The sequence below is a fragment of the Rhipicephalus sanguineus genome, chromosome 5, assembly GCF_013339695.2.
Source record: "Rhipicephalus sanguineus isolate Rsan-2018 chromosome 5, BIME_Rsan_1.4, whole genome shotgun sequence".
Lineage (NCBI taxonomy): Eukaryota > Metazoa > Arthropoda > Arachnida > Ixodida > Ixodidae > Rhipicephalus > Rhipicephalus sanguineus.
Window position 1 is genome coordinate 22,747,972 of NC_051180.1, and position 10,218 is coordinate 22,758,189.

The following is a 10,218-nucleotide window of genomic DNA, read 5'->3' on the forward strand; positions in this document are numbered from 1 at the left end:
CGTTTCCGTTTGAAGCAATCTCAATGTCAGGGCCTGCGCCTTGTTTAGCTTCCTATCTGGAGGAAGAAAAACTCTCTTACCCCTAGCGAAGTGCTTAGTAATTTCGCTGTAAGTAGTTGGTTCATTCTTATTCCCCAATCCTCCAGGTTGACCCAAAAGTCCTACATGGTAGCGGACAGATAACCTTCGTGCCCTGGAGTGGGCCACCTGTTGACGTATATGAATTGGTCTGAAGGGCGGACCATGACGAGTACGGAAGAAGGCCTGCTTGGTCTTCCGCCCAAACATGGAAAACACGAACAATCATATCCTGCAATGAAGAGACTGGTGATCGAGTAAAGGTGGCCTTTGGAAAGCGCCTCGGAAGTGAGGTCAGCCAAGGACTCGCGCGACCTTTGCAAGCGCCACCGATTCTGCTGCCCTCGAAAATACGAAATCACTCGCCATCGCACTCGAAAGGAGAGAAGATCGCGTCAACTCACGAGGTGTCGTCATCGCCACCGACGGTCGCTCTCTCGCCCGCTTCAACCTCGCAACTGCACAGAGAGAAAAAACAAAGGCAAGGAGAAAAGAGCTGAGCACGCAGAAAGCTCGGTAAAGTGCGCAACAATGAAGATAACAAGGAAGAAAAAGCAAGCTAGGAAAAAAAGAAAAGGGAAAGGGACTGAGGAGGAGGCGACGGAAGCGCGCGAAAGTGTTGCCCATACGAAAGCGATCCCCAGAGGGGGCGGGAACCGGAGAGGGGGGACAAATCGGCGCGAGCATATGCTGCGGCTGTGGAGGTGTGTGCCATGTTCCATTGCCGATATCGTAGAGAAAAAATGGGTCAATGAAAACCTCTTTCCTCTCGCGAGACCCCGAGCGCGATGCGCGCGCGCGCTCGTGCAACGTGCGTTGAACGCCGGGCCAGTAGATACATCGCACATTTGGAAGGACAACCGAGGAGACGTTGTATGGTGCCCATGCTTAAATACACCACCGAGTCCCGTGAAGACCAGAGCGCCGCGAGAAACTCGAAGGTGCATTCACCGCCAACGCACAGCGACGACAACCGACACGTTTTACCGGAACACAAGCGCAAGTCGACATGCTGTCAAAAGTGCAAGTCCGTCTGCTCGGCGTCTTCGTCTCTGTGTTATGGATGCTGGATGAGCCGCGAGGCACCGCTGCGATCGGTGAGCCCCGACAATCGAGCCTCTGAGACTCAGCAACACGGCAGCTACCCCCGTGCTCACTGCCTCTCGAGGAGCTTCTTCCTCACTTCCGCCTACTGGACACTAGCTTCCGTTTCCGGGATCAGGTTCCGATCCTTGCAAGTGGAAATGTCGGTGCCAGTGAGAGCTTTTCGCGGGCGTTGCTGCTATGGTGCTGAGTCGGAACTAAATTATGTGTTGTCACTGTTTTCATCCTGATATCTTCATCAACTGGACATTTCCAGCTCCCGCTATGTTGTGATCATTTCTTCTGACAACACCTTTGTACGTTTGTCAGAATTGGTCAGAACGTATCCGTAAAAACTCTTGCGAATGAAAGCTTTGCTAGACATTCAGCGCAATTTTCAAATTCAGGCTGCACATCGGTGTTCTAGAGCAACAGCATTTTCCAGAGCAATTCTATGTATAGCGCAGTTCTAGTTAAGCAAGACGACTTCGCTCGCATAGTTTTTGTAAATATCATTGTTAGAACGAACATGAAGGAAATTTCTCGCTGTCTCGTTGCCTTGACCACAACACCAACATGCCTACTCGCGATATTGGAGCAAGAGCGATATTTTTTGACGAAAATGTTTGCTGCGAAAGTTCGCTAGAACATCCATGTTAAACGAATGCGGCTCTCGTTGTTCAAAGAAAATGCGGGACCCATAGCTTTTACCTGCTTAGCAGTGTAGAAAGACTGAAAAATCGCATACCATAACCTGTGCCTTCTGTCGATAAATGTGATCAACTGATCTACCCTGATGCTTTCGCTACAGAGCACGCGTTTTCAAGGTCACAGGTAGGAAATTGGGCAAATTCATTGCATCGCTCTTTCAGGTCAAGGTCGTGGCTTTTCAATGTTCCAGCATAGTTAAACATGAGACATGAGTTAGCAGTTTCGAAAGTATCATTGAAGTAACGCAATCTTGTTACTGTTGTCTGAAAAATCAGAACCTCTGACGAAAGCTCGGCTGCGCGCATAGGGCATAAAAGGGAGCAAGAAATACCTCGCTATTACGGCTGTGCGGCTATGGCATAACCCGGGAGCTCCCGTCGGCGAGAAGCCAGAGCAAAGGCGAGGAGGTTATAACGGTGCGCAATTGCCGAGCCACCCTTTGATGGCCCATTTGCCCAAGTCGCCGGATGCACCGCTGAGTTGTGCGTGTGTGTATACGCCGCTCGGATGCCAAGAGCGCAATTAGCTTCGCTAGAATTGGGTCAATTGCATACGCTCCAGCGACATAACAATGAGCACGTGTTTTGTGCGCGTTTAATGGATGAAACACTGTACTTTTCCATCTGAGTTTGCCACTAACACTCGCCGCGTGATAGTCCTCGCGGCGGAACGTCATTAGCAATTTAATTTGTCCTTCAAGGACGCAGTTTCGCGACCCTGCCTAACTCGGTGAAAGTGCCGGTGAAACGTAATATCGCAAAAAGAAATTTACTGTGAGACATTCAAATTGGAATTAACATATGCACGCGTCGTTTACACCACATCCTGCTCGCGTTCTTTTGTATGCCAGCAGGGGCTCTTTTGTATGCCCGATGGTCTCCGTACCCTAACTTCGGGAGAGTGATACCCTAAACTCTGTTGTTGCAGGTGCTAATCACCACTACCATGAGCGTAGCGACCCTACGAAAATTTAGCTACAGCGTTTCCCGGTTAGCTCCGTTTGTCGTCAGCCATCAGTTTGCCACTAATGCAGAAACTTCCCAATATCACCTACACAGCTGGCTTTCTCTTGCCCATGTTTTGATTTCATTTTTGCATTGTGTATGTATTAGCGCTGAGGGAAAATATGATGGTAACTAAACAGCGCAACGTGAAATCTTGACAAAAGACGAGACAAACACTAGCGCTTCTATCTCTTTGTTAGAAGTCATGGAGCACAAATGAAAATACACTGGTCGAAGAACAAACACAACACATTGATGAATTATTTTTGAACACGTGCCCTGGATGTCTGCCTTGGTATACCTGATCTTTACATGCGCGATGCGTGTTTTTTTTTTTAGTATTGATGTGCTTCCCTACGCGTGCAGCAAAGAACAGTTGTGACTTGTGGGTGAGCAGCGTCTTTTCATTTGAGCTCTAAGTTTTCTACAAATATGCAGTGCCAACTAGGCCAGCTATTCATCCAGTTAGGCTGACGTCTGTTTTTCGTCATGTATTCACACCCAGTCGGTCAAATGTTGCACCTTAATTAAGGGACAACAGCAGTTATTTATTCTTTTATCCTTCGAAGTCCTTTTCAGCCACCCACTCTTAATATATCGTTACTATGCACAATTATGTTACGGGCTCCATGAACAAAATGCTTCTCCTGGCAGCAAGTTTTCTGCGTGTATTACCTAGATTTTACATTGGGGACATTTAATAGAGGATTTCCTTTTCTCTCACTGCAGGCCCCCGTCGGACCTGCGGCCTTCGGACTGCAAGACGCGCTCGAGTGGTCGGGGGCCAAGTGGCATACGACGGAGAATTCCCCTGGCTGGTAAGCAGGCTTCACGCTCCCATCGGTCGTCTACCTCCTTTGTGAATCATCTTGAAAAATTTGCGCAGGCACACGGGGACACAGAAGACACACACACGGGCGCAATCTAACAACTGGTTTATTTTTTGAAAAACGTTCACTTAACAACCCTCGGAACTGCGCACTCTGATCATAAAAATCCATTTGAATTGCGCACATCTCGCATCTTATCACATGCTCATTGAACAGCAGACAAGAGCGAAATTGCCTTCGCGAGATGTGCGCAATTCAAATGGATTTTTGTGATCAGAGTGCGCAGTCCCGAGGGTTCTTAAGTGAACGTTTTTCAAAAAATAAACCAGTTGTTAGATTGCGCCCGTGTGTGTGTCTCTTCTGTGTCCCCGTGTGCCTGCGCAAATTTTTCAAGATGAATGTGTTCCAACTAGGCCGAATCGCAGTTTTGCTTCCTTTCTGAACGACGCTTACTCAGTATTTGATGTGACAAGGGACGCTCAGGCGAAGAAACTGCTGGAAAAGTTTGCCAGGCTAACCCGAATGCAGAAGCATAACGACCATTACCAATATTGCTAAAACAATGGCCCAGGTTGAGTAAGTAAAGTAAGCTTGATTGCAATGATTGAGTCAACGTTTTGTTCTCGGAGATAAACCTAGCAAGCCAAAGACGAAGATGCCAGGCGATAATTATGGTTAGCATGGTTAGGTCATAACGTTATGATAATGGTAATGACAATAATGGTAATGGGTAGGTGAAAACATGAGGCCCTGCAGCGTGAGGCAGGGACGGAGGCTCGCCTCACGCTCAGGAACGGAGGCTCATTCAACTTGCTGCTTAAAAACATTGATCATGCAGGCTCTAAAATTTGCCTTGGTGTTTTTAATTCGCCTCAAGATTGCCTTGATCCTCACTTTATTTCGCTGCTTCAGCAGCGGCTACTCGGTGCACATTTCCGAACCTATGAATGCACACTGCGCGCAAGGAGCAATGCCGCGTATTATTGTAAATCTCTAGCCTGACTAGCAGCATTTATCGTCGCCATCTTCGTACAAATGTGTTTTCCGTTCCTATTGCATGACATATACGGGAGCTGTGCTTAGTTTGCATACCATCTTTTATTGCATAAGGATAATCATATAGTGGTACTCTAAAGTACAGGTAATATAGACTTGCGCCTGCTGTCGCAATTCTTTTAAAAATGTATGTTAACCGTGAAGTTGCGCGTGCTTATTAAATGTCACTTGTAGCTTTTATCATGTGAAATTACGGTATGATAAGTTCAAACTTGCAAGAATTTGTTTAGAGGATCGAAGGTGTTAGCATTTCGCAGCTTTATTCATTACACCTACCTCGAATAGCACTTAACTATGGATTTCGTGTTTCTTATAGGTTTCCATACAGTTTGTGCCGTCAATTGGCGAAAATAAGTGTGGCGGCACTATCCTAAACGAACGGTGGGTTCTGACGGCGGCTCACTGTTTTTACGGGTAAGTATTGCTTGCTCCTCGAGATAAAAACTGTTAGCTCGAACGCAGCAAATTCCGAATTCATTCATGCGCTGTTATTTACGGGCTGAAATTTCTTGCACAGTTTCTCAATAAACTTTCTGAAAACTTTGAAAGAAAACACTTTTTTTAGCTGTACCTCATAACAAAGGTCTTACTCGCCCCCCTCTCCAACATCCTTTGGGTACTCCCATAAAGGGCAGAAGAAAAAGTAGAGCTTGAATTCTGACTTTTCGGCATGCAACCACGCTAACAAATTAAGCATTTTACAATGGCCAACACCGCAATTGAGGGACACACATTACAAACGACGGTGTAGGGAATGCCTGTTTATTTCTTGAGACGCTATACACGTAGACGTGGAACACTCAAGGACCTCAACATGAAGATCCTAATTACATCTGAGCAAACAAAGGAAACACATCAACAAGACAATACAGCGATGAGCTATCCAGAACTTTCCTGGCTTGGCAACATTTTCAGAAAGTGTCAACGCAGAGATTATCATGTCTCAGCTAACATTTTTAAGGCAAGCAAACCACTAGGCAAATTTATTCGCATTAGCGCCTTAAACGTTTGTTAGATGTATTTTACGTACTTTCTTCGTACATTATCCTTGAAGAAGGCTGTGGAAAGGCCTGGCCTTTGGCTGCTTTTACCGCCTCATGTAGCTATCGATTTAACGCATATTCATTAGCATGCGTATCACGGAAACTCTTCGATCGTACTCTCTCAAGTGAACACGGCGCTCGTAAAATAATTTTTTTACGTGAGATCTACATCTAAAGTAAAAGCAAGCATCCTGTCAACGCCGTTTTTTCAAGTTAAGTTCGAGTTTTTTTTATTCCTTTTTCATGTTTAATTGAGAGCTTCTTCATCGTTTTGTGTTCAATGGATGTAGAATAGACCATAAGCTCCGAGCTTAATGTGTCGTCCAGCCTTTTCTGGAGACTTTCTTCGAGACTTCCTTTAACACAATGCTCCCTTTGTTTCGACTACTGATGATCATTTTGAATCCATATCTTCACGCGAAGATGTCATCATGTTTGCATCTATACCTGCAGCACTTCACAAGAACTTTATTTGATGTTCCGTAGATTTCAAACCAGTGGTCGCTGATATACTACAGGCACCGTTCAGGCTAATGGGAACTAACGGTAACTGATTGGCTAATGGGAACTACTTGGTTTATGCAATATAATTCATCCCATCACGCAGCCTTCACTTACGCGACTTGCTAGGTTTGAGGATCAGATAGCTTCAGAGTAGCGTCGCACAAGCAACGGGTTTTTTTGCTATACAAACTTTAGGTCCAGGTTTTCTCACCTTTCTTGTGCTTACCTTGTCGACTTACAGATACCACAAGTCCAACTTCGTGGTTCGCGTGGCGGAGTATAACCTTCGCACTAAGGAGCCCCGTACGCCCGCCGTGACTTACACTATCGACAAGCTAATCATGCACCCAGACTACCGCAAGGTCAAGAAGTACGACAACGACATCGCTCTGGTTCGGCTGAGTCGAAAGATCAGCTACAGCGAGTACGCGCAGCCCGCGTGCCTTCCGAGTCTCACACTGGCCGACACAACTGGCATCAACGTCACCGTCGTTGGCTGGGGGCAGGTGTCCGAGGACGTTCCCAAGACTCCAGGTTAGTCACATCCGGGTGCATTGGTGTGCCTTAGTTTTGTATCACCAAACCATGCGCTCGAAAGCTGTCCTTTTTGTAGTACGCAGGCCTATCTAAATAAATGTTTTCGTATAACAAAGTTTCACACGCGTTTGTGTCGTATCATTAGTTCATAGAATTGCATGTTATTTCTCGTGGTAAGTAGAGCTGTAAATGAAAAAAAAAAATGTTTTGTCATAATGGTTCATACCTGCCCCCTTAGAAAAATATACTTGAAGATCTTAGTTAAATGTAGGCGCAACAGTTCCCACCTCTTATCTTGAGTGACCTTGCTATTTGTAGCCAGATTCTATATTTATACATAAGATTCATTGCAACTAGTCTCTCATATTTCATACGCAATGATTCATTCAATTTGGTATTTTTGTTTACTCATACTAAATAAGGACCAGATCCTATTCCGTCCTTTCGTGGGTTCCCAATTCACCTGTATGAATTAACACTGCCTGAAGTGCCAATTTCTTATATTAAAAAGAATATAAATGTAGACTTATTGAACCAAAAGTGGTGTCAATTACGTGTTTACTGCACACCCATACAAAAGAAAGGACCTAGAGGAAATAATATTATTCCGACTCCGATATTTATGAAAAAATCAGTTCGTGCTGGTCTTGTAAAAGTTCAAGTCATGAGTAATTATTTCTACAGGAAGTGGCTATCTACAGTTAAACCTCTTGAACACTGCAATGCAGCTGTCCCACTGAAGGCGGTCCTGACCGTATTTGACAACCAGATCTGCAACACCTGGCTCCACAACCACTCCATGCGAGTTCTCGACAACCACATGTGCGCTGGTCTTGAGGAAGGTGGAAAAGACGCTTGCCACGTGAGCATTTCAGAACTTTCAATTATTACTTATCCCTAGAATAATGAGTTCTGTGTGCACAAAAACAAACGTGGATGTAGAAATGAAAGAACATTAGAAAAACTTGTTCATCTGAAAATTATTTCCACAGTATGACATGGTTCTGTGTTAAAGATATCTGTGCAGCTTAGCATTTTATTCACCGGTACTCGCATGTATGGCAACATTATTGCTATGGAGTATATCAACTATCGTAGTAGGCGTTCAAGAAACTGGGACAGTTCAAATAAACTAAGCACATTTCAGTACGGCACCGCCGCAACATTTCCCTAGAATGGCTGTTGATAGTTTAATAACTTTTGAATCTCACAAGCGCTTCGTCGGAAAAAATCGCTAAACAGGGGGTGGGTGCTCGAGACGACGTTGCGACAAGAGGACTTTTCTTCTACAGGGCTGGAACTGGAAACGTTTCGTCGGGACGTCATGTGCAACCTGAAGGTTCAATAGTATTAAGAAAATAGTCCCCACTGGTTCTCACGCAGATATTCTTTTTGAAATTGTCTTTAGACTAGGTTGGTAGACTGGGATGAAGATGTGAATTAAAGTGCTTAGTAATGAGCCACAATTATTTTGCACATTAAAGTGTAAACGTGAGGAGTAATAGGCTGGAGTAACACTTTCCAGCCCAACCTCTCCTCCTGCTCTACATTATAATATATTTCTCGTTTCCGAGGAAAGACTGCTCCCGGTCATTGTTATAGCTATTAACTCAGTGAGTAGTTTCAGTTGTTAGTAGGCGTTCGTCCACGTCGCCTCTTGTGTTCGTCTCGTTGGCGCTTTATTCCTTCTGTTAATAGTTTCTGTAATGGTACGAGAGAGTTTTATGCGCAGTTCAGGATCATTTTGCCAATTATACTACCATAGACTACGTAATATTTACGCAGTATTGTTCTCTGCAGATGTCGCTCTTTAAAGAGGTTGAGTAGCAGTGGCCCAGTTAAAGGCGTCATTGAGCCATTCTTATGACAAAGCAACTTGTCTTGATCAGGGCAGCAACATTGCTGCCCCGAGAGAGTGAGAAGTTTCCTTGTCGAAACGTCAGCTGCAGCGACATCACTTTTTTTATGAATGGCGATCAGCTGACGCCTCCATAATCTATCTTTCCGCGAACTCTTGTATTCTTGTGGTTCCATTAATGGGAGACCTTCCAGAGTTTTTTTTTTTATTGTCCATTGAGACCGAAAGTTATGTGACGCATTTTCAAACAATATTCTTGAACAATGCACAGGGCGACTCCGGGGGACCTCTCCTTGCGTTGAACAACCGCCGCTACGTGGTTGTGGGCGTGGTGGCAGCAGGAGACGGCTGTGCCCTGCCCAGGACACCCGGCATCTACACGCGAGTCACGGCGTTCCTGCCCTGGATAATGGACTACATCTCACCGGATAGCACCGACCATGACAACATCGCCAGGCTCTGATGTTACACTGTCTATGTTTGCGGGCTGTAGATGTGAGCGTTGATACTGTAGGCGTTGTACATATATAGGTGACCTTCTCTTTTGAGCGCATCCTTGCCCCCTTGAAGCTGGCTATCTTCAGTAGTGTCCGTGTAATTCGCCAGCCATACAGCTATCTCACTTGAGCAATTCTTGCTGCTGATATTGCCTCTTACGGTATAGCTCAGCTTTAACTGTTATTTCAAACGCGACATCAATGCTTGACGACAAGACTAGCATTTACATTTCCAATGTAACGTCATCACTCTTATCTGGTCAATCGTGGCTTAGATTGCATAATATCACTACGAAATGCGGATAGCAGGTTTGCTTGTGCACTTTAACGTACATGCAAAGGCCCCCATTTTTATAGCCTACGGCCAAGAAGTACAATTTTGACTGCTGCACCAACAACTGTGTAAAACATATACTAATTACAGGTATTGACTTATGGTTTGGAATGGTATTAAGTGTTGGTCTACGCGAACCATCTGAAGCTGCGACAATAGAGTTGTCAAACTTTTTCCCAGTGATAAGTGACCTTGGCTCTGAATGCAGCGACAAACACGGTCCTGGCACATTGCAATACCTCAGCAACACAAAAGCCCCTTAAAGCAGCTCTACTGTGGTAATTGCTATAGATGCCTTGTAGTCCTATTCCTCCGGCTTTGTTCCTGAGAAGTAGTTATGTATAAGATATACTTGTGGCAGTTGATTTTATCTATCCTACAGTGTGCATTATATAAAAGAAAACATTGCAATTTAACCTATAGCCTGCTCGGACATATGACAGCCATAAGCGCTTTCACCGAGTGAGTGTGCGCAGGCAGCAATATCTATTTCCTAAAAGGACAGGATAGACAACCGTGGTTATGAACACAGCTTACAACTTTCTTTGACGCTTGAGTGCATTAGTAATTCCTGCTTGTATCACACAATCACAGCACTCTTGTTAGCGCTGCACTAGCTACAGCAATAATTCAGTTTCATGTTACGCTTCGAGCAATATGTCCTCGCAGAGATTGTTTTATTC

The 10,218-nt window shown here is 45.0% G+C and overlaps 1 protein-coding gene across 1 annotated transcript; it reads left to right on the plus strand.

The window, feature by feature from the left end:
* Nucleotides 1-745: 745 nt before the first annotated feature.
* Nucleotides 746-9,399, plus strand: LOC119393711 (venom protease). Its single transcript, XM_049415873.1, has 6 exons — nucleotides 746-1,175; nucleotides 3,606-3,694; nucleotides 5,079-5,176; nucleotides 6,464-6,843; nucleotides 7,575-7,708; nucleotides 8,976-9,399. Exons 1-6 carry the CDS (start codon nucleotides 1,088-1,090, stop codon nucleotides 9,165-9,167), a joined length of 981 nt encoding a protein of 326 aa, XP_049271830.1. The 5' UTR covers nucleotides 746-1,087; the 3' UTR covers nucleotides 9,168-9,399.
* The last annotated feature ends 819 nt before the right edge of the window (nucleotides 9,400-10,218 follow it).

Bases quoted from the DNA above. Each gene is read 5' to 3' on its own strand.
- LOC119393711 (XM_049415873.1), top strand. From the start codon at position 1,088: ATGCTGTCAAAAGTGCAAGTCCGTCTGCTCGGCGTCTTCGTCTCTGTG. The intron at 1,176-3,605 runs GTGAGCCCCGAC...CTCTCACTGCAG, and splicing joins GCGAGGCACCGCTGCGATCG to GCCCCCGTCGGACCTGCGGC. The intron at 5,177-6,463 runs GTAAGTATTGCT...GCTTCAGAGTAG, and splicing joins GCGGCTCACTGTTTTTACGG to CGTCGCACAAGCAACGGGTT.